The sequence below is a fragment of the Haliotis rufescens genome, unplaced genomic scaffold, assembly GCF_023055435.1.
Source record: "Haliotis rufescens isolate VD_foot unplaced genomic scaffold, xgHalRufe1.0.p SCAF_8, whole genome shotgun sequence".
Taxonomy (NCBI): Eukaryota; Metazoa; Mollusca; class Gastropoda; order Lepetellida; family Haliotidae; genus Haliotis; species Haliotis rufescens.
In genome coordinates, this window is record NW_025964372.1 from 26,178,941 (window position 1) to 26,206,784 (window position 27,844).

At 42.2% G+C, this 27,844-nt stretch overlaps 1 protein-coding gene across 1 annotated transcript; it reads right to left on the bottom strand.

The window, feature by feature from the left end:
• LOC124143447 lies at positions 1-27,695 on the bottom strand. The gene is made up of 16 exons (XM_046512422.2): positions 27,294-27,695; positions 26,537-26,807; positions 23,968-24,534; positions 22,048-22,142; positions 20,459-20,541; positions 18,455-18,600; positions 17,111-17,203; positions 14,529-15,161; positions 8,542-8,837; positions 6,953-7,223; positions 4,706-5,272; positions 4,066-4,160; positions 3,365-3,447; positions 2,313-2,458; positions 1,722-1,814; positions 1-897 (listed from the first exon to the last, which is right to left on the bottom strand). The coding sequence occupies exons 1-16, from the start codon at positions 27,531-27,533 to the stop codon at positions 233-235; spliced, it is 4,344 nt and encodes a 1,447-aa protein (XP_046368378.2). The 5' UTR covers positions 27,534-27,695; the 3' UTR covers positions 1-232.
• Positions 27,696-27,844: the final 149 nt, after the last annotated feature.

The following is a 27,844-nucleotide window of genomic DNA, read 5'->3' on the forward strand; positions in this document are numbered from 1 at the left end:
TTGAAGCATCAATGAAAACAATTTTATTGATAATTGAATCTTTATCACAATTTGAAAAACATATATAGAGTATATTTTCGATAATAATTCCGGTGAAAGAAACGCAAGTAAGAAAGAATAAAACAAAATTGTGTGTGTTTTCCCAAAGAAAACAAGACTTTTTAAAATTAATTTTTTAAATTGGTGATTCCTTTAGCGAGCTAAAAACAAATAAAGGCACTAAAACAAACACTCAACCAATAACGAAACCCACAGGCAAGCACTGTAGCACAGTCTGGACCCATACCTCGGTTCCCTGGCAATGCTTTTCATAAGCATCGCCGTATTGGTCACAATGGATGAACATGTGCTTATCGCTCGGGTGGGGATAGAAGAACAGGTCCCCTGTATTTAAAGGGTGTGGACAAGGGTTAGGCAAGCTCTTGTCCAAGGTTCTATCGGTGGGGCGTACGACATCTTTGTATGTACAAGTGAGGTCCATCTGGTCCCAGTACTTGTCCTTATCGCAGGACTTGAGATAGCCATACCAGGGCCAGTTGGAACATTCTATGTATTTGGTAGGGTCAGGAGGGTAGGGAAAGAACCGCCCTGTCGCCGACGCAGTGCAAGGGTTGTACGAAAGATGCGGGAAGGTTGGACGTGGAGTTGTCGTTGTAGTTGTGGTTGAAGTAGTTGTAGGGGTCGTAGTTGTAGGGGTCGTTGTTGTGGTCGTTGTTGTGGTGGTAGTAGTGCTGGGCTCTCCGGGAAAGCAGTCATTGAAACGCGGGTCGTACACGTAATGAGAACGACACTGGAACTCGTAGACACCGGTTGGTCCACAGATGAGGAACTTGGTCTGGTCAGTTGGGTGTATCATAAAGCTTGGTCGACCAGGCGTACAGGGATTGTTGAAGTAGTCTGTCAAATAGGTACAGATACATGAAGTCTGTCTGAGTAAGAGGATTAGGTAATGGAGATGGACGTAGTGAAATGGCATCTATATTAAAGTAAAGCTTCAGCACATCTATCTACACAGAATCTGAGTCAGTTTGTAGTTTGTTTCCAACAGAGGTGTCAGCTCTGTTCCAGCTATGTATTGGAACGAGTCTTGACCAATTCGGTGGTTGACACTGTCAGGGTGCGATGGCAGTCAATCAGCCAGGTCACAGCAGAATTTAACCACCCGATCTCCTTCTAGACGACCCTTACGACAAGCACGATGCCCTTGTTTGGGACCTATACCACTGGATTACCCGCAAACTTACTCCACGCTTAGTAAATATACCATTGCAGTTCGTAAATTATGAGAAGACGGTTAGTAAATTTTACTTAGTAAATTAGTGTAACTCTCTACTTAAACCAGTAGTTCTTTGAAATATGGACAGTAATCTCCACTATCTGATTAGTACTTTTTACACATCTACGATACAAAATGTACTGTCTACTAACATATTGGTGCCTGAGTGGACAGTGAAATTCACATAATCAGTTAACTTTACCAACTATTTCCGTCTGTGTGTAATCCAGGGTTCGTTCGTGATTGAGGGGCGTCGTGGAGCCTAGTGGTTAAAGCGTTTTCTCGTCACGCCGAAGACTCGGGTTCGAATCCCGACATGAGTACAATGTGTGAAGCAAATTTCTGGTGTCCCCTGCCGTGATATTGCTTGAATATTGCTAAAAGTCGCGTAAAACCATACTCACTCACTCGTTCGTGTTTGACTCGGTCAGTTGTAGATACTTACACGGGGGTACATAGTAGTGGTAGAAGTGTCTGTATACGTTCGAAATATCGCAAGGTCTGGACGTGTCTCGCTCGACGCATGTGACAGACACACCTGAAACAACAGGATAAATATAATGTGTTTTAATTTAAGAGCAATGTCTCATATAATACTTTGAACCTATTGACATGTATATACGTTATGGGATTTAAATAAGAATTTTTCCAGAGAATACTGAATAAATAATGTGTATCAGGTTAAAATTACAAAAACAAATCTCATTCGATGTTTTGAAGCAGTTTCTGAAAATATGCATCATTTGCATCTCTTTCTGGACACATTCAGCCGGTGTCGACGTCACCACAAACAAGCATACCAGTGTGTATATTAAAGGGCCCATCATTTGATTTTCTAGGTGGTGGTTATTTTTAAAGAAAGTAATATGTTCCTGAAAATGCTTAAGATACACGTGCTGTCTGGGTGTGCAATAGAATTACGGAAAAAATCTGCTTCAAACAAAACTCTCAGTACAGTTTGTTCACTGTTAGGTCCCTAAAACTCTGGACTACGCCAAGTTTATAGTTCTTAAGATTTCTATTAAGAATTATGTACTTGGCTGGACTTTTTCAACGTTGCCGATCTTGATGGTGTAGTTGCCGGTGCAGCCAGTCGGCGGCCCTGTAGGTGTGATGTTGAGGTACAGTGGCTTCAGTTCCTGGTCGATCAGAACCACAGATCCTACACCGACCTTTGAATTGCTGAAAACGAACGAGTTGTGATTCAATGAATCTTATGGCTCATTATTTACAAACTGTTGACAATAGAGTCAATAGAGTCATTCAAATGTTTCAGCAATGATGTGGACGTATGGAATAACAGAGTCATGACGATTACCTTAATTCTATTCACATCTTAAATATAAACTTTGTATGTTTCTTTGTATATTTAGGTATTTAGAAGGTGTGATGTTGAGGTACAGTGGCTTCCTTTCCTGGTCGATCAGAACCACAGATCATTCACTTAGCACGGCAGTGCTGGGACAAAGTCCTAATGCTGTTAGTGAGTGAGTTGGGTATAACGCCGCTTTAAACCGTTACGGTAACTCGGGTATATCACTACGAATCAGCTTAATGTGACTGGAGCCAACCATACCGCAGGTCGTGAACGTTTACAAACGAGCACAGTAATGACGTTTACCAACGGTAATGCATTGGGAGACAAGGGATCACAATCACGACTGGATAGCCCACCATACCGCACGTCGTGAAGGTTTACCAACAAGCACATTAATGACTTTTAACAACAAGCACAGGCAATGTATTTGGAGACCAGGGATCACAATCACGACTGGATAGCCCACCATATCGCAAGTCGTGAACGTTTATCAACACAGTAAAGACGTTTACCAACAAGCACAGTAATGACGTTTACCAACAAGCACAGTCATGACGTTTACCAACGAGCACAGTCATGACGTTTACCAACGAGCACAGTCATGACGTTTACCAACAAGCACAGTCATGACGTGTACCAACGAGCACAGTCATGACGTTTACCAACGAGCACAGGTAACGTACTGGGAGACCACGGATCACACACAGGGTGTACAAAACAGACTACAAACAGATCCTGGTTCGGCTGAAGGGCGCAGGTTTACAATTTACCTGAGAAAGTCGGTGTCTGCTTTGTTTGGTGTTGGGTTATTTAGCGAACCATAGATGTCCACCATTCCATCAGAGACCTGAACCTGGAATAGATGGCTCAGTGGATAATTAAGTGTGTGTGTGTGTGTGTGTGTGTGTGTGTGTGTGTGTGTGTGTGAGAGAGAGAGAGAGAGAGAGAGAGAGAGAGAGAGAGAGAGAGAGAGAGAGTGTGTGAGTGTAAGTGTGTGTGTGTGTGTGTGTGTGAGAGAGAGAGAGAGAGAGAGAGAGAGAGAGAGAGAGAGAGAGAGAGAGAGAGAGAGAGAGAGAGAGAGAGATCGACGGGATCGTCTTTAGTGGGCAACACAGCACTAGCAGTGGAGAAGAGTCTTCTTGTCAGACGAGAGCCGTTACTGCATCTCAACATCAGATGGCAGAGAGAGAGAGTGAGAGGGAGAGAGAGAGAGAGCAAGAGGGAGAGAGAGAGATGGAGAGAGAGAAAGCGAGAGACGAGAGAGAGAGAGAGAGAGAGAGAGAGAGAGAGAGAGAGAGAGAGAGTGTGTGTCTGTGTGTGTGTGGCTTGTACACAGTATATTACAGGTATATCTGGGAGCATTATAAAAGTTAAAGATGTTTGTAAATCTCGGCGCAGTCAGAAGGATTTCAATTATGTCGATATATCGTCTAAAATAGTACAATTATATCACGGTGCAGAGTTAACTTACCGTTACTTGTACCAGCGAGCCATTTGTTACAATCTGGTACAAACCGCCTTTGGAGCAGGCATACGTATACCCGCCAGGTGTAAGAACAGCGGGTGCTACAAAATCAAATGCCATGATGACTATAATTTAACGATGTATGAATGTTAAAATGACGTTAAACACACGTAGGAGTCATCTAAAAAAACAAATGCGTTGTGAAAGTGCACTCGAGACAATGAAGTAATACTATATCCTTTGGAAACAATTGCAAAAATGTGTCTACACTCAGACAGAAACAGATTTCCTGACTTTGAGAAAATAGAATGTCTATTATTGAACAGTCTATTATTTATTGGGGTTTGACACAAATAATCCCAAGATTCAGGCGGAGGTCGAACTGCGAAAGCCGCAACTGATAGTTGATATTTCCTGAAGGTCAACTAAAAGATGTCATCTACAGGAACCAAAATCTCACGAAGTCCCCCCCCCTCCCCAACACACACACACACACACACCTCCCCTCAATTTCCATTAAACGACTATCATAGGGCTCTTGAGACCTTTTTGGCACAGAAGTGTCACTTGAGCCACAGGTAACAATTTCTTTAATAATCAGATATTAATATTATATATATTTATATTAACACACACTTTAACTCACCTTTACAAGAAACCTGCTGAATTTGATCGACAAGAGCACCAAGGTCGGAGTAGCCTTTCAGCTCTATCACATGGGTACAGTAGGGCTTGTTAGCAACATTTCTCAGTTCCTGGCTGTCAATGCCGTCGCCTACACCAATGGCGAAAATGGTGATTCCTTTGCTGCGTACTCCCAAAGCTGCTGAAAGGGTTTTCGACGGGTAACTCGACTGGCCATCCGTCAGGAGAACAATCACTTTAGACGCCCCGTCTCTGGATCCCATGGCTGGCGTGAAGAGGTGTTCGGAAGCGAAGTTCAGGGCTATATTGGTATCTGTTTCCCCATTGTCCATAACGATGCCATCAATGGCTTTCTGGATAGCAGCTTTGTCGCTGTATTGCCTGAAGTCAAACTGTGATTTGAAGCCGGTGCTGAACGTCACGAAAGCAACACGGACATCATCTGTGCCAATTTGAAAGTTGTCGACGACTTCATGTGCAAACTTTTTGGCACTATCGAAATCCTCCGGTGCTTGACTTGATGAGGCATCCACCAAGAAGGCAATGTCAAGGTCAGTTCTTGAACAGACTAGAAGTAACACAAAATCTTCAGTACATTTTAGTCTTAGGAATTATTAATTGTGTACAATTTTATGTTATTGAAGTGAGTGAATATGATTTTACGCCGCTTTTAACAATATTCCTGTAATATCACGGCGGGGGACACAAGAAACGGGCTTCACACAGTGTACCCATATGGGGAATCGAAGCCGGGACTTAGGGGTGACGAACGAGCTCTTTAACCTCTATATTCTACTCTACCCCCGTGCCTCCCCATGTCATTGAAGGTGCTATCGAATCAAGGTGCTATCAAGGTAATGAATTATGCATACGGGTACTTTCTCAGAAAACCGAAGCAATTCTAGTGAGTGAGTGAGTGAGTGAGTGAGTGAGTTTGGTTTTACGCCTCTTTTAGCAATAGTCCAGCAATATCACGGCGAGGGACACCAGAAATGGGCTTCACACATTGTACCCATGTCGGGAATCGGACCCGGGTCTTCGGCGTGACGAGCGAACGCTTTAACCACTAGGCTACCCGACCGCCCCCCGAAGCAATTCTAGAAGGGACATTTTCGCGTTGTAGCGAAAACAAGCAAATGGTATCAATTTTTTCCAAAGCACGACAATACGACAATGCCACAATGCTCAACGGGACATTTTGGCTTTTCGTCGCATTTGAGCATCGTCGCGCTTTGAATGATATTATTTTGTATTTTACCGAAGGGCGACAATGCAACAACGCCACAATGTCCCTTCTAGGATTTCTTACTATGGAAATGTGTTCAACATTTAAGAAAGAATATGATGTAGGGGTGTCTTCAATTGGAGTTGAAACTATTTATAAATAACATAATTACAGAATATTTGAAAATATATTTAGCTGTCTTTCCCCCAACATCAAACTGACATGTGACCCGGTAAGATCTTGGGTAGAATAGGTCTTCAGCAACCCATGCTTGCCGTAAAAGGCGACTATGTTTGTCGAAAGAGGTTGTGGTCAGGCTCGTTGGCTTGGTTGATGCATGTAATCGTATCCCAATTACGTGAATCGATGCTCATGATGTCAATCACTGTATTGTCTGTTCCAGACTCGATTATTTACACACCGCCGTCATAAAGCTGGAATATTGCTGAGTGCGACGTCAAACAACAAACAAACAAACAAACAAACTGACATGTGATATAATTGAAACACTGTTCGAAACCGCGTTAAACCAACAGGGTCATCTGAAGATATTAAAGTGACAAAACCATTCCCATAAGAAATCTCCAAGAGTCCATTGTACGATTCAGACAATATCATAAGCATGTGTTTGTGAATCACTATCAAATAGAGATGATACCAGGTGTTCGCGAGTGTAACTCGGGAATTGATCCTTGAAATTGAAAAATTTGCATAATGGATGTATTTTTAACGAGGTTGACAACAAAATACCGACAACTACCAAGTCTGTTATATAACAAAACTTTGATTGCTTAACAGAGCCACCAAGTTAACTCGACGCTATCGTTCCCAAGACTCCAGATTGACGAATCATTGTTACGTGTAATGTCCTTTGTATATAGGTTGACATTCTTTAAAGGACTAATAAATTATATAGGGGTCGGAATTAACGAGGTTCAACTATACATGCATTCGTTCTTGAAGATGGCAAATGGCAAATCTCAAGAACAGTGTACATAGTATATAATAAGGATTAATACATACTTTGATCAAAACCTTTTGAACCTCTATAGAAAAGGTTTGCAGCATGGGGATCAACATAAAAGTATTTCCCATAGAAAGAGCCTTGCTTCTCCACACCCTGTGGGATGGGTTCGGGAATGGTAGACAGGTAGAGAGCAGCAGCGAGCCCGGAGTACATAGGCTTTCTGAGATCTGACCACTGAACCGTGCTCCAGTCGATAGCAAAATGTGTGTTGACGTCCGAGAACAGGGTGCCAGAGTTCTTGATCATATTGAACTTGTCCTGGTCGATCTGGGGCAAATACGAATCAATTTATTAAGTAATCAATGCTATCTGACGAAGGCCTAGTAGTCACATTGTTCAACTGATATGTTAGTCCTTACATTCGTATAAACTTGGTATAATATTAGTTTCATCATGAGATCCATTTGTTGTCTTTCACTGTTAATATGTTCACTGGAAACAAGGATGATCCAATTTTATAAGATGGCGCATTTCGGCTGTGCAGTTTTGTGAGGGTCAGCTAGTGGTACTAACTTGCATCATTTCGTGCTTTTCTGCCAAATTAGTGTGAGTGAGTTTGTTTTTACGCCGCTTTTAGCAATATTCCAGCAATAACACAGCGGGGGGCACAAGAAATGGGCTTCCCAAACTGCACCCTTGTCGGGATTCGAACCCGGGTCTTCGGCGTGACGAGCGAACGCTTTAACCACAAGGCTACCCGACCGCTCCTCTGCCAAATTAAGTTGTCATTCCGAAATGTCCTTATACCTCATTCACTCACTCACTCACTCACTCAGTAACTCACTCACTCACTCAGTGTATGTATAAAAAGTAACAAACTTCCATGAACAAATGAACTTCCAAATTAAAATAGTATCTTTTCTGACCTTAAACGCGATTTGTATATCAATAATGGACAGGTTGCTTTGCGACACTTCTGTAACACATAATTTGAATTGATTCAATATGTATAATCTAAATGTGCCTAGATAATATCCACAAAGTATATGGTCATTTCATTGCTTCATGTATTAGTAAGTGAGTGTGTGAGTTGGGTTAAACGCTGCGTTGAACACTATTCCAGTAAATATCACGGCGTGTCAGCTTGGATAAAGTCCGAAATAATGCAGGCCTCGGACGTTTACTACTTCTAGTCTATTCGGTGAAACCCACAAGCACATGTGCCCCCGTAAAACGCATTAGGTAATACATAACCTAATAACGCAATCGCCGTTATAATCCACGTTATTCTTTAAGCTACGGATGTCTACTTTTAAGATATTAACATAAACGGGTAAAATATATTTATATTTGTAACTGTAACGTCACATTACAACTCTATGATGTCCATACAGGCTAGCCGTATTAGTTTTACGGTGACGAGCAATGAGCTAGATTTAATGACGAGCAATGGTGCTAAATCACACATATAGGGACAGCTGTACTTAGCACCAGATAAGCACACTCTTGCATACACCGAGGGTAATTTAGGTGACGAACAACATCAAAATTATTTTTCAGAAACTACAATATGACATAAAAGAAGTATTAAGTCATGTCTACGTATCCCAAAGTTAAAAGGATACAACACGACCCGTCACGCTACCTGCCATATGCCTCCATCGTAGCCTGCTCTGTACGTCGTTGCGTTTGTTCCATCGTGTGTAGCCACGTAGGCCAGGCGTCTGAGGAAAAGCTTGTCGTGGGGGAAAATACAAGATTCCCGGATCCTGTTCACCACAGCGTCGACAACCTCTTCCCCAAATGTCCCTGGAACTCGAGTCTGATCCTGGCCCAACGCCAGCCCGACCAGAAACACCCAGCAAGCGAACACCGACGATGTCATGGCTACTCTGGCAGCATTCGAGATGAAGGCACACTCATGTACCGAAAACAGGACCTCTAATTACGTAAGACCATTCCTTCGGCGGTGAGGCTAAACGTCGAATATCCAATAGCAACAAGGTGTGTAGTTGACAGACAGTTTGTCTGGAAAAGGGGCTGGCTTTATTTAAGGATTATCTTGTAAACGGTCATGTCAAAATGACCTTGGTTATGGACACATTGCTCATATGTTCTGCACTGGTATTCATCTCTTTGAAGATGATGTCTCAGGGTATGGGTGGATGTTCAGAAATAACCCGATGCTGTATAGTTTTGGAATGTGGGTGGTTTGTTATGACAAACATACATCACACGTAATTAAATTATATGAAATCCTAGTCCTATTAGATATTTGAGACACCTTGTGTATACGTGTACATCTTTTGCTGAACATCATTGTCAGTACTTTCGACCCTAAAAACACTTGAGCTTTCCTTCTTTAATCCGCCGTGCTTACATAATTGCCATCATAACATAATTTGTTTCTATAACTGTCATAAAGGACTAATATCTGCAGCAGAAAAGGAAGTTCAATGGTACATGTCAATGAAAACATGTTTCTTCTTAATGAACAAAATTCCTTTTGCGAGGAGAGTAGCTAGTAACCGATTCATCTACATCCGTGTATGTTAAAATACATCCCCACGTGTTTACCACTTATGTGATACTCATTAGGACGGATATAGTGCAGACAAACCTAGAAAAGTAATAAGGGCGAACCGGGAATCGAACCCACGTCATAAAGCTGGACAGACACCAACAACTTTTAATAGCCTTTAACATAGGTAAACAAATAAGGGTCTTGCATTTACCGGCAATCCTTGCTGACGTATGTGAAGGGTTGAAGAAACGACACGACGAGGCACATGGGAAATTGTCAGCTAATAATGATACCTAAGGATTAAGCCATGTGTCAAAAGGCCTTTAGGTCGCGTGTCTAAATCCTAGCTGCGATCATACTCCTCATCCCTCGTACTCACACAATAAAGGAATTGTTGGACCACTTTGAAAAGTGAATTGTGGAGAGAGTTCAGGACTTATTGTGGTAGGAAAGCCCGAAGTGATGCAGGTCTTAGACGTTTACCACTTCGGTGAAACCCACGAGCAGGGGTATGGTGCTGACAAACCTAGAAACATAATCGGGGCGATAATCACAAGAAATGTATGTTAAACGCATAGTCAATTTTATGATTCCGCAATATAGCCCATTCTGACTCTTATTAAAGAAAAAAATTAAGAAAAAAACCCTTAATTATCCCTGTGTAAGGTTACCCAATTCATGCTTATTCAAATAGGATCACAACTTGCACCGATCCCTGTTACTTTTGTTCACATATGAGTGAGTGAGTGAGTTGTGTTTAACGCCGCTTTTAACAGTATTCCAGTTACATCGCGGCGTGTCAGCTTAATGTGGGACGAAAGCCCGAAGTGGTGCAGGTCTCAGACGTTTATCACTTCGGTGAAACCCACGAGCACGGGTATGGTGCTGACAAACCTAGAAACATAATCGGGGCGAACCGGGATTCGAACCCACACTCATTGGTTCCTGGCGTGTCCAAGGGACGCAACTCTGTACAGCGAATCGCGACGCCTGAGACGACTGGGCCACCCGTGCCCCCAGATATATAAGAGACTATAAAGCAGTTATAAGTTGGATATCAACGTCTTTAGTGTAATTATCATTTTAAGGCTACTTCCTGCTCCTCTATCAGGTACTGTAGGGGGCACGGGTTCTTTCAGTTTCATGTACATAAATCTCATTATCGGACTCTATCTTGATCATATCTTGCATTCAATACCACACCAAATTAACACCTGTAACATTGACGTTATACATTTGTAACATTACAATGTATATTTAAAATCTAAAATTACTTTCTTATGTAGAAGTTCTAGGATAGAATAAGCCTCCGATGACCAACCTATCATTTATGTTGTTGAGAAGGGACACACGAGGATTGCCTGTACATTCAGCAGAAACAGCTGCAAATTGCTGATGTCGCGCAATTAATAATATTTATTCAGTGCCTGGACCAATGCGTCATTTAACAGATTAACAGCGATGCAGGACCTAAGCGATTTTTCTTTACGAACCAACAATCTATAGGAATAATCTCCATCTAAAAGAATCCCTACATTTAGACTTTGATAATGCCTTCTTTTTGGAAGAAATTATTGAAATTATTTGAAACTTAGATTAGAACTCATGTGTTGCCCTAAGTGATGCTCGTGGAATATGTAAGCTGCTGATGCAGGTGCGAGGTGATGATATACATGATATACAATGCTTGATATAAGACTCTAATGTCGTGGACCCCTGTCAAGATCCGGGGTAGAATTTAGTAACCAATACTGGTCGTAAGACGCGACTGACGGGATCAGGTGGACAGGCTCGCTGACTTGGTTGATGCATGTCATCGTATCCCATTTGGGTAGATCGATGCTGTTAATAACAATCACTGGATTATCTGGTCCAGCCTCGATTATTTACAGACCGCCGTCATGTAGCTGGGATATTGATAAGTGCAGATTTAAACAACACACACACACACACACACACACACACACACACACACACACACACACACACACACACACACACACACACACACACACACACACACACACACACACACACACACACACAAACAAACAAAACAATGTCATGGGGTTCTAAACCATTAATTTATCAGTTGCTTGCACGTTTAGAAAACATCCTCATTGAGATTATACATGTTTGAAATATAGAGTCATCTACAGGAATAGTTATATAAATCCTGTTTTTAGCCTTCCTCGCCCAATAACTTTATCATGGGCATCTTTAATGGAACCATTATTTATCAAAACACTATACATATAATCTTAGACTATTTGAATATAATTAAGAGTTCATACCACACCATTATATCGTGTTGTAGCAGCCGAGGTCGATGTATTCACGTCCTCGCCCTGCTGGCGACTCTTGCACATGTTCAATAAATATAATTTATTGCGCTCAGTTCCAAATTAAATGAAGAGGTATCAAATCTAGCGTGAGACGACCTCAAATTTCAAAACATATATATCCTGATTTAATTTCTTCCTTCATCAATTTTCGACTGTTACAGATAATTACAAGGTACGTTGGGCCTGTCTGGGGATTGCTCTGACAAAAGTTTGAGGTTATTTTGCATTATCGGTAAAGCGTTCTAACTCCAGGCTCTGATGATGATTCCTGGGCATTATGTAACAGCAAACAAGCGACCTTTTCACGGCACATCAGATTGCTTGCTTTTACAAGTCAAGTTTAGTATATTGGTATCCCTTACACTTAGACCCGTGAAGATCCGGGGTAGAATAGGTCTTCAGCAACACGTTTGGCGACTATGTTTGTCGTATAAGGCGACTAACGAGATCGGGTGGTCAGGCTCGCTGACTTGGTTGATGCATGGCATCGTCTCCCAAGTACGTGGATCGATGCTCATGACATCAGTCACTGGATTGCCTGGTCCAGACTCGATTATTTACAGACTGCCCTCACATAGCATGAATATTGCTGATTGCGGCGTTAAACAACAAACAAACAACTACACGTATACAAAAACAGCATACAAAACCTAAGACACGTGTTGTTGAATATAATTCGTAACCTTGTACCCCCAAGAAATATACGTCAACATTGGCGAGTGCCACGTGTTGACGTTACGGCCCAGTAAGCCATTTTAAGGTTTTCGAACATGGACTAGTTGATGCATACCTACAATGGATGATGAATGGATGTATGTAGAATATTTATAAAGCTGCAGTTATATTTTCGGAATCAGACTTCAGAATTATGCGATTTCTCATTCCATATCAACACTGGATCATAGACTGAAAGAACGAACTTATGAAAAGTAGGCGATCAATGAAAACCGAGATATTTAAGAAAATTTATATCCCCTATCCGGCTTTCCTTTTGCGACTTGATTCATCAGATCCTGGTTGTGTCACGACTCATTTTTGGTGCGTGAATACATTTAAATCGGTCAATAACGAAACATTGCTTCATCGCTCGGCATTTGTAGGTGTGGGGTCTTCCCAGTTAGCTCAAAACTGAAATACGGGAGGATTAAGGGGAATAGGGATGGGGATTTTAGTCTGTTCCTGTCAGGTGACCACTTGTGAGCTCAAAAGCTTCGAAGCTGAAGTTAGCTGAGGTCATGATCACTCCCACCCGAATCTTGAGTTCCTGAGTGTATTGCAGAATGAGCAATCCTACATTGAAATTATGATTCTTCAACTCCAAGAAACCGACATGACCAAGCCTTGATAGAAGATATACCGTCTCCTTGACAACAGACTTGATAACTTGAAAACGGAGTTTGTAGATGTTGACACTGGACTAATGTTTTATCCAGAGTGTGTGAGTGAGTATGGTTTTACGCCGCTTTTAGCAATATTCCAGCAATATCACGGCGGGGGACACCGGAAATGGGCTTCACACATTGTACCCATGTCGGGATTCGAACCCGGGTCTTCGGCGTGGCGAGCGAACGCTTTAACCACTAGGCTACCCGACCGCCCCTGTTTTATCTAGATGCTGTCTCCTGACTTTATATATGTACCTGAGTGTCCTATGAGTGTCATGTGTTTTTATGCATCTGAAAACTATTATAAATTGTGTACATAAAATATAAATCTATATATAAAAAATCAAATCGTGTTATTATTGTTCCAACAAACTATTTCTGGTGGCTGCAGTGGTCAGGAGATGGAACAGACATTACTATAATCCCCCATTGTTCTGCCAGTTAACACATTGTTACAACTGGCTGCATTTGAGCTCAAATGGGGGATTTTGAGCTTACTGGAACTAACCGCTGGTTTTGTACGGGAAGGGTGGATCTACACACAGTGAGGAATTAACTCGTCACGACAATGTCGTCATATCTATTTCCAAGAGGTGAGGTGAAAAAGCATTCAATATTATTTCACTAACAACGACGTGTATGCACACGTGTGTGTGACTGCTATGTGAAAATAATGATAATAAGAGTAACACTTCAAAGGAAACAATTTATTACATAATCAGGTTTATACACCTTGACCATAAGTTGAATGATGACATACACAACATTAAATCTTGTTTTTGAGAAAATGAACAAACAATGACACAGGTTAAAAAGAAGAACAACACCAAGGATTTTTTGCCATCGTGTTGACATTGTCTGTTACTAAATAAAGATCTTCTCTCAGCCAGCGAAAAGCCCAAATGTTTCCTCAAAGTGAGGTTCCTTCAAAACACAATGTGTGGACAAAGGTTTTTTACAGGGTGATAAATACCTATTTGTTTTTGTCTGATAAAACCTCAGTGTACAGATTAAACTTATTGCCCGGATTTTAAAAGAAGAGTTATTTCCCCTTGTATAAACTGTAATGGCAAAGTAGACACAACTTATGGATAACAACTTCTTAATACTGTAAAGGCGACGTTTCGGTACAGATTGTTTGACAACAGTTAAATGATCTATACCGAAACGTCGTCTTTACAGCACTAAAGAAGTTGTTATCCATAAATTTAGTATCCATTGTCATCCGTCAACTTCTAAGTAATGCCTATCAAACAATTTAAACTGTAATGGTTGCTCGAATTTCTGCCCTCTGCGAACATATGTGAGAATAGCCTGGTCATAGCCTTTGCGATATAGGTTACTGAAGAAAAAACACAATTCATTGCCCCTCTTTAACCAATTATGACTTGTTGTGATGGCATGCACGTCAGTTTGTCCTGACTCCACACCTCCGTGCCATTGCAGTGCTTCTCAAAACCGTCTCCGAATGCATCACATTGGATGAACATGTGTTCATCAGGATGGGGGTAGTAGAAGAGATCCCCTTGCTTCGTCGGATTTCGACACGGGTTAGGAACATTCTTGTCGAACTTGTTAGTGGCTGGATCAATGACGTATTTCCCGTAAGTACAGGTGAGGATTTTCTGGTCCCAATACTTTCCCTTGTCGCAGTCCTTGACGTAGCCGTAATGAGGCCAGTTGGAACAGTCTATGTATTTGGCGATATTCTCAGGGTAAGGGAAGAACTGACCCTTCGTGCCTGCGTTGCAAGGGCCCGTGCCAGGAATGGCGTCTGTCACACGGGATGTGAAGGTGACTGCAGGGATGGTTGCTGTTGGCGTCGCTTTTGGGACTTGGGTACTCGGCTCTCCGGGGATACAGTCCATGGTGGTCTGGTCGTATACGTAATGGGCATCACACTGATAGACATAGGCGATTCCGGTTTGCCCACACATGATGAACTTGGTCTGGTCGAATGGGTGAATCATATAGCCAGGCCTTCCAGCTGTACAGGGACTGGCGAAGTTGTCTGTCAAAAGAATAGCATCCATGGATTAGTTTCAATATGTATGACGTACTGAGTATACTGCTAGGCCAACAGCGATGGCTGTAACTACGTATTGTAAGACTGATTATGTGCCGCTGTGTGACAGATTCAAGTCTGAAGTTCTCCTCGGTCTTTGACATCGTCCTGATACTGATTGGAGAAGGATGGAGGTGAATCATTTGCCAAACACTGTAGAAATAATTTGGCGTCAGGTTGTACTGAAGTAAAGGAATAGGATGTCCAGGAAAACTGTATTATGGGTCCTTTATTTTCAGAGAAATGAAGAATATTCCTCTGAAAAAATGTTCGAAAAATAATTTTGTTTCTAGCAATAAATCAAGTATTCCCTTCCACGATACCTAAATATACTGAACCGCAAAAGAAACGTCACCCCAAGTAACATTGCATGGAAAGTTGTCATTTAAATATCTAGGTAATTTTCGTCACAGTTTCTAAAATTTAACATTACCTTGTCAGGAAAACTCAAATTTCATAAAAAAAACCCAAAGCAGATGACAATAAAACCGATAGCCCAAAAGCATCACGGCAACGGCCATGGTAACCCGATGCACGTGAGTTCCGTGCAAATTGAAATGCACATGCGTTCCCCCATTTCTTGCCCTATAAAAATCCACCCAGATCGGATAACATTCACTCGTCATTGAATTGCTACCACATGCCAAGATTGACAAGAGTTCAGCGACACCGAGCTCTTGGACGATTGCAAGCTGGACAAATAGCCCGGCAAGTAGCCAATGCATTTCAAGTCCATTGAAACTGCTCGGGACACACCAGCGACACATAAGTGCGGACAGCGTGCGTCGACGATTGAAGAGCAGACACCTCCACTGTCACAGGTCACACCGAGGACCCATTCTGACACAGCACCAGCAGTGGAGAAGTATCTTTAGAGTTCTGAGAGTCGTTACTGTATCTCAACAGCAGATGGCAGAGAGAGAGAGAGAGAGAGAGAGGGAGAGAGAGAGAGAGAGAGAGAGAGAGAGAGAGAGAGAGAGAGAGAGGGAGAGAGAGAGAGAGGGAGAGAGAGAGAGACGCCATGGGGAACGTTATTCGGAGGCTTGTGTTGTTGAGAGAGACCCGTGGGATGGTCCGAGCATCATGGTGTGGGATGGAATTGGTCTTGCACAGAGGATCGGCCCTGTGGTCTTCCAGAACATCGGTCCAGGGAGAGGCAATGGTGCCACAGCAGCTCGGTACATTGATCAAGTCTTGAGACTACACGCCATACCTCATTTGGCACGTCGTTTCAGCATGATAACGCCCGTGCCCACACTGCGAGAGCAACAAGAGACTTACTCCAGCAGAATGACATCAGAACCATGGAGTGGCCTGCGCTCAGTCCCGATTCAAATCCCATTGAGCACCTGTGGGACAACATTCAAAGACGGCTGAATGACGTCCGACCAAGGCCGACAACTGCAGCTGAACTGTGTCAGGCGTTCCTCAGAGTTTGGGCTCAAGTGTCTATGGCCTTCATCAACCGCCTCATCCATTCCATGTATCGACGTTGCACGGCAGTCATCAATGCACATAGCCGACACACGAGATACTGACTTGTGATGCCATTTTCTCGGAGACTAGTGTTGTATTTCACTTTAAGAACATTTGACACTTTAATTTCAACCTTGATGATCAGTTTTGCGAAGTTTCATCTTTTTAATATGTCTCTAATGTGTCTCAAAGTATGTTTACAGTGTTTGGACAAATAAGGTTTCTCATATATCTATCCATGGTGACGTTTCTTTTGCGGTTCAGTATATATACATCCTTCAATCATGATCAGGGCTTGACAATGGACACGCTTCACCAGTAATTGTGAAGTACTACTACTACTACTACTACTACTACTACTACTACTACTACTAATATGATGACATTGCTTCTATACTACTTCAGGTACAACTACTTACAGGGGGGTTGTTGGTAGTGGTACAGATGCTCGTATATGTTGGCCACAGAGCAGGCTCTAGTAACGTCATGCTCTATGCATGTAACGTTAACATCTGGAAAAAAACGATGATTAAACTTGAAACCTTTTATGAAGTATTTAAATTAAAGATGAACATTATGCGTTGACTATTTGCGAATTTTTGGCGACCTTGTTAAATGCACTTCCTGAATCGCTCTCCATACGTGAACTTTCACAGTTGCGAGGCAGACATGACGTCCGTCTATAATGCAATGACGTCATCATAATCTGACGTCATCCACTCCATAATGGAATGACGTCATGATTCAATGTCATGTGGAATGTGAAAAAAAACCTACAGCGAAGTTGTTCATATAAACATTACTCAAACAAAATATATAAATAACATGGTATACATTTCCCACAGTCGAATGGCACACGTTTTTCAAAATTGCAAAAAAACATAAACAAGGAAAATATTCATACGCATGGAAAAGACCGAAAGATGTCCTGGATCCAATTCCATCAACACCGTCTTACAGCCAGTCTGATTGCAATATACCATCCCATTCATTTTACAAAGTACTATTCCCCTGATATCAACTCTGTCACCAGAGATATTGTTTGAGTTTAAAAGGTTGCAAATCTGGAAATATGTCTTTGAATTTTTTTTTGTACTCTTGGTGTAATGAAAGACCAAATTACGCATCCCAATGAGACATGTAAGAGTAGCTCTACATCCTACCATGGTATTTCACAATCCTGCATTCTGATTGGTCCACGGTATCGAATTGGGAGATATGTTTCACAATTTGAGATAACTCGTGTTGGAATGGGACCCGAGAGCTTTGATATCATTGATGACCGATGCACCTCGAAAGAAAAAAGTTGGAAACACTACTTTCACAAACCCCACCGATAGGCAATTTCAAGCCCTCATTATCATTAATATTAAGTTTCGAAATACCGTACTACTACTACTACTACTACTACTACTACTACTACTACTACTACTACTGCTGCTGCTTCTACTATTACTACTAGTACTGCCATACTACTACTACTACTACTACTAATACTACTACTACTACTACTACTTCTACTATTACTACTACTAGTACTACACAGTCTCTCATCGTATCCCATTTGCGTAGATCGATGCTCATGATGTCAGTCATTGGATTGTCTGGTCCATGCTCAATCTTTTGTAAACCGCTGTCATATTGATGGAATATTGGCGTGTGGCGTTAAACAAGACACAAACAAATAATTCCATGTGAAGACTATAGCTGTATGATCTATATATTGTACCTGTTCTTTTAGGAATTCGTGTAATTCAACCTACTTGGGTTGACTCTCTGAACGTTGCCGATCTTAATAGTGAAGTTGCCGGTGCAGCCATTCGGCGGCCCCGTAGGTGTGATGTTGAGGTACAGTGGCTTCAGTTCCTGGTTGATCAAAACCACAGACGCTGCACTCACCACTGAATTGCTGGAAACGAAGGAGTCAATAGCGTCAATAGATGTACACAAAATGTGTCAGCAATGAGGTGAGGTGAAATTGGGTTTAACGTCGCGTCTAAGAATATTGCACTTATATAGCGACGTGCATGCACGTGTGTGTGTGGCTGCTTGTACTAGTCCAGACTGATTCCGATTTATAGTGCTAGCTCACTGAAATACCATGCCGCAGTTTAACATGAATACCCCACTCAGACACAGTATACTGACTCCGAGCCGACCAGTCCTTGTTTCAGCCCCTTAATGCCGAGCGCCAGATAGTACCATCTTTTAACGTCTTTTGGTATGACACGGTCTGGGATCGAACCCCGGACCTTCCGCTCTCCGGGCGGGCGCTCTACCACTAGACCACAGAGGCGGTCTGTCAGCAATGATGTCTCACGAGGGTTTTATAGACAACCAATGCCATAACGATGACCTTAACTTTATTCACATCTTATTTAGTAACTGTATTGTTCTTCCTACATTTAAATGTTTTATAACACTGTACATAGTATGACCCCGTTAATCCGTACGTCATAAACATCATGGGGATCTTGCCTCTTCTGTATACAGTGAAACCCTTTCAAACTGGATGGCATCGGCCCACGGGTACGTATTCTGTTTAGTCATATAGACGCAGCTATCAGTATTCGTAGTTCTGGAGGGGTTTCCGGATAACGGGGTGTCGCAATATAGAAACATAATGTTTTCTAAGTGAACTTTATGTTGGTGGGTGTGTATGTTTGTGTGTGTGTGTGTGTGTGTGTGTGTGTGTGTGTGTGTGTGTGTTATTTGTGGTGTGTGTGTTTGTTAGGTGGTGTGTGTCATGTACGTGTAGTGTGTGTGTTGCTAGTGTGTGTGTCGTGTATGTGGTGTGTGTGTGTGGCTTGTGGTGTGGTGCGGTGTGTATGTGTGGTGCGTGGGGTGTATGGTGTGTGTGTGTGTGGTGTGTGTGTGCGAGTGGTGTTATCGTGTACGTGTAGTGTGTGTGTTGCTAGTGGTATTATCGTGTATTTGTAGTGTGTGTGTGGTTAGTGGTGTCGTGTATGTGTGTAGTGTATTGTGTGTAGTGTGTGTGATGTGTTTGTGTGGCTAGTGGTGTAATGGTGTATGTGTGGTGTGTGTGTGGCTAGTGGTGTGAGTCGTGTGTGTGTGTAGTGTATTGTGTGTAGTGTGTGTGATGTGTGTGTGTGGCTAGCGGTGTCATGGTGTATGTGGGGTGTGTATGTGGTGTATGGGTGTGGCTAGTGGTGTGAGTCGTGTATGTGTGTAGTGTATTGTGTGTAGTGTGTGTGATGTGTTTGTGTGGCTAGTGGTATTATCGTGTATGTGTAGTGTGTGTGTGGCTAGTGGTGTCATGGTGTATGTGTGGCGTGTATGTGTAGTGTGTGTGTGGCTAGTGGTGTGAGTCGTGTATGTGTGTAGTGTATTGTGTGTAGTGTGTGTGATGTGTGTGTGTGGCTAGCGGTGTCATGGTGTATGTGTGGTGTGTATGTGGTGTATGGGTGTGGCTCGTGGTGTGTGTCGTGTATTGTGTGTGATGTGTTTGTGTGGCTAGCGGTGTCATGGTGTATGTGTGGTGTGTAAGTGGTGTATGGGTGTGGCTCGTGGTGTGTGTCGTGTATTGTGTGTAGTGTGTGTGATGTGTTTGTGTGGCTAGCGGTGTCATGGTGTATGTGTGGTGTGTATGTGGTGTATGGGTGTGGCTAGTGGTGTGTGTCGTGTAAGTGGTGTGTGTGTGTGTGTGTGTGTGTGTAGTGGCTAATGTCGTGTATGTGTGTGCTGTGCGTGTACTGTGTCGTGCCGTGTGTGTGACCTAATTCCCTTAAAAGATTTAGCAATCGTACCTGACAAAGTCACTCCCGGCTTGGTTAGGTGTTGGATTATTCAGCGATCCATAGATATCCACCATACCATCTGTAACGTCAATCTGAAACATTCCACAGGAGAATCACTACCAGTCCGAGGACATCCTCATCCTCGAGGACATGCCCTGCATCTGTCCCCCAGAAGGTGGTGTTTCACACGACCGTCCACACCGACAGGGTTTCACATAAGATTCACCTTGAAAAATACCTTCCCGGGCAGAGACAACTTCGTGTGGTATTTATGCTTCACCGTATCAGCAATACCAGAGCGACGGGGCACATGTGAACTTGTCGTCTATGTTGCAGCAGAATTGTGTCCCTTGGACACATCAGAAACCAAAGATTCTGGGTTCGAATCCCGGTTCGCTCCGATTATGTTTGTCAGCACCGTACCCGTACTCGTGGGTTTCACCAAAGTGGTAAACATCTGAGACCTGCATCACTTCGGGCTTTCCTCCCACTTTAAACTGACACGCCGTGATATAACTGGAATAATGTTAAAAAACGCGGTAAACCCCACTCACTCACTAAATAGTGAGACTCGTCGATATGACGACGTACAGTCAAGTCACAATGAGTGCCTTGAAGTTCTACTCATTCTCGGCTACCATTGTGGCTACTGGATCCCCGATTAAGTTCCTCTCATTGTGGATATGCTGTCTGAGATCAAGAGGACCACCCCTTCTACTTAGCGTGGTATGACATAAATGATCGTATATATCGTATGCTATTCGAGCAATATCACGCCGGCCCGTATATAATCGAGCATATTCAGGGAAAGCAGTGATTGATAAACTGATTAACTTCCCACTTCCCACAATCATTCCATCTTCCCGAGGCAAGGGAGTTAACTGACTTTAAAAGTCCAGTTTCCACCCTTGCCGAACTAGGCTGGAATTACTCGGCTCGATCGTTGCGCCACCAGTGGCTATTGCCAATTATGTCCCTTCTAAGCCTCTCCTATTGACCAATCAGATTCCACCTCTCGTATCACTTGCTTCCCACAAAATGGTGGCGCTCAGTCAGGACGATCTGATCGATAATCAAGATCTATATTGTGATAAAACGGGTCTTACATCGCGAAATGCATCAAATCACGTGAGCACCTGAATTAAAAACATGAAAGCATTTGGAAAATATCTGCTGACAACGAATTGGCGATGCACATGCTTTGCAAACCCTGCAATCGATCGAAATCTGCACGACAGTTTATGAACCGGATTTCGATTTCGGTGCGCGATTTTGATTGGACTATGCATAGACTCGTTAGTCCAGACAAAACGTAACCAGCCTAGTTCGGCAAGGGTGGAAACTGGACTTTTATAGTCAGTTAACTCCTTTGCCTCGGTAAGATGCAATCATTCAAGCCACAGAGCCTGACCATTCGATCCAAATGAACAGCATGCGGTACCAGGAACAAGTCGGCCGTTACGACTACATGTACGATGAGGTATCGGAAACTAGTCGGCTATAACTAGTATGAGGTACGGGTGACTATCGGCTGTTACGAGTATCAAGACGTACTGGGGACCTCTTCTGACGCGGAATCCCCATACGGTTCCACCTACCATTACTTGTACCAGAGACTCGTTGGTAAAGATCTGGTACAGACCGCCACTCGAGCAAGGATACTTAAAGGCGCCCGGATTCAGAACAGCTGGTGCTGAAAATCCAAAAGGACGAAATAACATATTGACTTTACATAAACATAAATAATATATTGACTTTGTAATATGAAAATGAGTGTTGGCATCTAAAAAAATCTTACACAAAAATGAAATATGCGGTAAAATGTATCAGCTTTGCTCCTATATCATCATAATCAAAGCAAGGAACTCTGTCGGCAAACTGTGTCTCCATCGCTATCATAGTGAACGCAAGTTTCAGGGTATCATAGTCAACGAAGGTTCTCTATCGTGAATTTGACTTCAACATTATTTCATTTGACAAATTGATTGGAATAAAGGGGTGAACTTGGAGGTGAGGTGAAATAGGGTTTAACGTCGAGTTCAAGATAATTTCATTTATATAGCGGCGTGGTGCAACTGCGTGTGTGTGGCTGATAGAGAATTTGTCAGGAAATTTTGCGCTCTTTACCGTCGTGAGATACTATAACCATCGTGAGATACTATAAGACTGGAAGATCTAAAGTAACACGTGACCACAAACTGTCCAATGGCCACCTTTTATACTCTCTGCCATGTGTCTCTATATAATAATTTGGGTACCGGGGTTTGTACAGGAATTCTGCCTCTGGTTTCACAAAAAATAGATAATTGTTTGCTTTCAGGGAATCGTATCTATTAGTTTTAAAGGCCTACGTGCCCTAAAAATGAGACAATCTTAACAGTGAGACAATCTTAACATGAAGCCGTTGAAATGGAATAGCACATCCACTGCTCCTTGTAAAATATTAATAGTTCAAAGTCAAATTTACGCTCAATTTTGTCTCCATTTATCCAAGGAAGGTAAATCAGCCCCTAATAACAATTGTCAATAATAACCATGAATTGATATTTTGAACGAAATGTGTTATTTCTCAAGACGTTCAAAACTTCTGACGTTTGACGAGTCCATCTGTGTTGGGGGTTAAGGGTGTGGCCAAGGACTGTATACAGTGTTTCAGTATGTTTATTCGAAGAACTATATATATATATATATATATATATATATATATATAGTTCTTCGAATAAACATACTAAAACACTGTATACAGTCCTTGGCCACACCCTTAACAGTGTTGCAATATAACACACACACACACCCATATATATATATATATATATAAATATATATATATATATATATATATATATATATATATATATATATATATATATATATATATATATGGGTGTGTGTTATATTGCAACACTGTGTGATTCAGGAAGCAAGACTATTGATGCCTAAGGCTAACAGGGAGTAGTATGTTGGACATCAATGGGAGAAGGTTTAGAACATTACTCTTTGGAAAGATTGAATGAAATAATGAAGACATGAAATGAATGTCACACGTTCAATGATCCAAAATTCAAATACTAGAATTCAAATGTAGATTTGCTATCGTAACAGAATTTGGTTCATTTTAAACAACAGTGTGGAGTAAATATTTTTTAGTTGTTGGAATAAATAAAAAAACTCTATAAGGCCGAATTGCTGTACCTTAGGAATCGAAGATGGCAATCTGCATCTTGGCCTGCTGCTATTCTTGCAGACATAGGCAAACATTAATCATGGTGCAGACAAGACATCAACCAAGTATTGTTTGAAGACTATGATACACAATTAGGGTTCGTGATTTGTGCTGCAGATGGTAACAGTGCTGATCTATGTTTATAAAGGGAACAATCTGTCTGACATGATCCTGAGGGTGTTTATAACGTGTTTTATGTTCCCCTCAGCTGTAACGTATTATCCTTTTCGAGAATGGGGAAAAAAAGGAAACTTCGTTGATTATAATTAAATCAATCGTAACAATTAAGACTCACCTAAACACGACACCTGCTGAATTTGGCCAACAAGAGCACCAAGGTCGGAGTAGCCTTTCAGCTCTATCACATGCGTACAGTAGGGCTTGTTAGCAACACTTCTCAGTTCTTGGCTGTCAATGCCGTCGCCTACACCGATGGCGAAAATGGTGATTCCTTTGCTGCGTACGCCCAAAGCTGCTGAAATGGTTTGCGTCGGGTCACTAGACCGGCCATCCGTTAGGAGGATTATCACTTTAGACGCCCCGTCTCTGGAACCCATGGCTGGCGTGAAGAGGTGTCCAGAAGCGTAGTTCAGAGCTAGATTGGTATCTGTTTCCCCATTGTCCATAACGATGCCATCAATGGCTTTTTGGAGAGCAGCTTTGTTGCTGTATTGCCTGAAGTCAAACTGGGATTTGAAGCCGGTGCTGAATGTCACGAAAGCAACACGGACATCATCTGTGCCAATTTGAAAGTTGTCGACGACTTCATGTGCAAACTTTTTGGCACTTTCGAAATCCTCCGGAGACTGGCTAGACGAGGCATCCACCAGGAAAGCGAGGTCAAGGTTAGTTCTTGCACAGACTGGAATCAATAAAGAGTAATAAGTAATGTGTTGAATGAAAGAGAAATAAAAATACGAGATAACTAAACATAACTGTTATTGTAGATATACAGTCATTCATTTCGTTATTTTGCAGGTTAACACTTGCCTTTGCATGTGTTTGTGATGGGTGCAACCGGTGTGGTAGAATACGCACACCTTTTCGCAAGAACCTGGTTGCTTCCCTGTTTGATAGTGATTTATTAACTCATGCTCATGATATGGTCGAAATTGGACTCTGCTTTTAGTAGATTTTCTTAGGATTTGGGCATGGGTTTTTCGCTTTTATTTCAATTCAGATGGCCCCGATTATCTAACACAGTGGTCTGATATCTTTGCGTGCAGAGTTGTTTCCCTTTACCCTACCAGAATCCGCTGATTTGAATATGATCCTTTACCTATCACTAGACGTACGTCCTTTCTGGTATGCCTACCACATTAAGCTGACCACCATGATATAATGTTATTCAAGGCACCGAACTAACACAATCACTTACATCAAGACGACACATCACGGTGATTGGATTTGTTAATGCTGCCTCAAACAAGACAGTATTGCTAGTTTTAACCTAACCGCCTATGTCAGTGCTAACTGACGTTAAAAAAAAATATGAACACTTCCATCTGGTGAGTCTGTGATGATGCAAAGGAAGATTCAGTCTTCCATAACATAGGTTTGTCTAAACAGATGACACATTGGATCAGGTGGTCAGGCTGGGGGACTTGGCATATTGCGTGTCATAGTACCCCGACGGCGTGTCGACTGGCTTGTCTGTTCCAGACTCGATGTTGTACAGGCCACCGTCATACAGCAGGAATATTGCTGAATTCGGTGTTTACTAAGTTAATTGGTAACATCATCCAGGAGGTTAGTGAACAGCGAATGTACTATCCTGCCAGGTAGATTGCACGGAGATGCTGTAGATTAGTAAATATAACTTGTTTAATTAGTACAATTCACTACTCAAACCACCTTGTAAAATGTGTTTAGAATGTAAACACATTCAAGACATGTTAGGCAGTCATGTGTTTCAATCCTTAACGGTACGCACATTTGGTGTGTTCTATCTCAACATGTTTAGGGTCTAAAACACATAAAATGAGCTATCGCCTCATAGCCTAAACACCACCTAAACACAACATCCATCATCTAAACATGTTTAGAATTTAAACACCTTTAATCATGTTTAGAATGTATACTTGTTGAATAAAGTCCAAATCATCAGGATATAAGTTAAGTCCGAATCAAGAGTTGCAGGTTCGAATCCCACCAAGGTTTAAATTCTTTGTGTCCATTAATGTGTTGTTGCTGTTTGCCTAGTTGTATTGGTCCCATACAAGAAGCTGCGATGAAAGTACATCTGATTACTACCTAACCCTTTTTAGTTGGTGACGATAGGCCAATTTGTAAACAAAATACTGATTAGTAAAGTCAACTAACATGTTTGTGTCTGAGTGGACCGGGGGGCACGGGTGGCCCAGTCGTCTAAGGCGCCGCGATTCGCTGTGCAGAGTTGCGTCCCTTGGGCACGCCAGACACCTATGATCGTGGGTTCGAATCCCGGTTCGCCCCGATTATGTTTCTAGGTTTGTCAGCACCATACCCGTGCTCGTGGGTTTCACCGAAGTGGTAAACGTCTGAGACCTGCATCACTTCGGGCTTTCCTCCCACATTAAGCTGACACGCCGCGATATAACTGGAATACTGTTAAAAAGCGGCGTTAAACCTAACTCACTCACTCACTCACTGAGTGGACCGTGAAATTCACACACTAAGTTTGTGAACTTTACAAACTATTTCTGTCAGGGCAACATCAATCACTCATTCCACTTGTGAAGACCCATATCCTTCTCATTTTCAATAAGTACTTCACCACACGTTTGTGATAACATGACATATCGTATATACTTATGTTACAATATACACATACTTGAAATAACAAATTATTTTGAATCAAAATCGTGGTGAAAGCAAATAATTACCGGTATCAAAACTTTTTGAACCCCTATAGAAAAGGTTTGCAGCATGGGGATCAACGAAGAAGTATTTCCCATAGAAAGAGCCTTGTTTCTCCACACCCTGTGGGAGGGGTTCGCTAATAGTAGACAGGTAGAGAGCAGCAGCGAGCCCGGAGTACAGAGGCTTTCTGAGATCTGACCACTGAACCGTGCTCCAGTCGATGGCAAATTGTGTGTTGACGCCCGAGAACAGGGTGCCAGTGTTCTTGATCATGTTGAACTTGTCCTGGTCGATCTGGGAGTTATCGGGAATAATACAAATACTCAAACAATTTTTAAATAAAAAAATATAATATTTTATCTTCTACTTGTTATGTGATCCAGATTTCTTTGTTTGGTAAATTTCGTTCGTTGTTAATGCAATTTTTAAAAAAAATATTAATGCTTTCATTCACTCACGAAATCTGATCCATGACATGGATGTTCTTGGTTTTCGTGTACATTTTAGCCTGAGAAGATATGCAACATAATACCATAGCGTGAGTGAGCAAGTTGGGTTTAATATCAGCCTATTGTGGAAGCAAAGCCAGACGTTTACCATTTTGGTGAAACCCACGAGCACTTGTATCGTGCTAACAAACATAGAAACATAATCGTGGCTAATCGGGATTCGAACCCACAATCACAGGTTTCTGGTGTGCACAAAGGACGCACAGCGAACTGCGGTACCTTAGACGCCTGAGCCACTCATCACCGAAATATACAAAGGAAGGTACTCTACCTGCCATATGCCCCCATCGTAGCCTGGTCTGTAGGTCTTAACGTCTTTGCCATCTTGTGATGCCACATAGGCCAGGCGTCTGAGGAACAGCTTGTCATCTTGGAACAGACACGACTCTCGGACTCTATTGACCACTGCTTGCACCACTTCAGGCCCATATGAACCTGGAACTAGAGTCTGATCCTGTGTTTGGGCTTGCATAAGACCCAACAGCACGATCGAGATGAATAAGCGAAACATCTTTCCTCCCAAGCTGTCACGACTCAGTATCGGCTCTACACTCAGGTATTAGATGTACGACCGTTCTGGAGAAACCCAACCTGACAAAGATGAAAAATCGGGATGTAGCCCTATATAAGGTTGGCTACCTTTCAATGATGAGGCCGACAAAGATGGGTCTATGATAACCTCTGAGTTTGAACAAGAGGGTATGGTTGGGTCATCATATGAATAGCACTGGTGACATAAGATGATCACCTGGGGGCACAGGATGCATACCTACGGAGCCTAGAAGCAAAGCTTGCTGTCGTTAAGTAAAGAGGGTGTTTGAC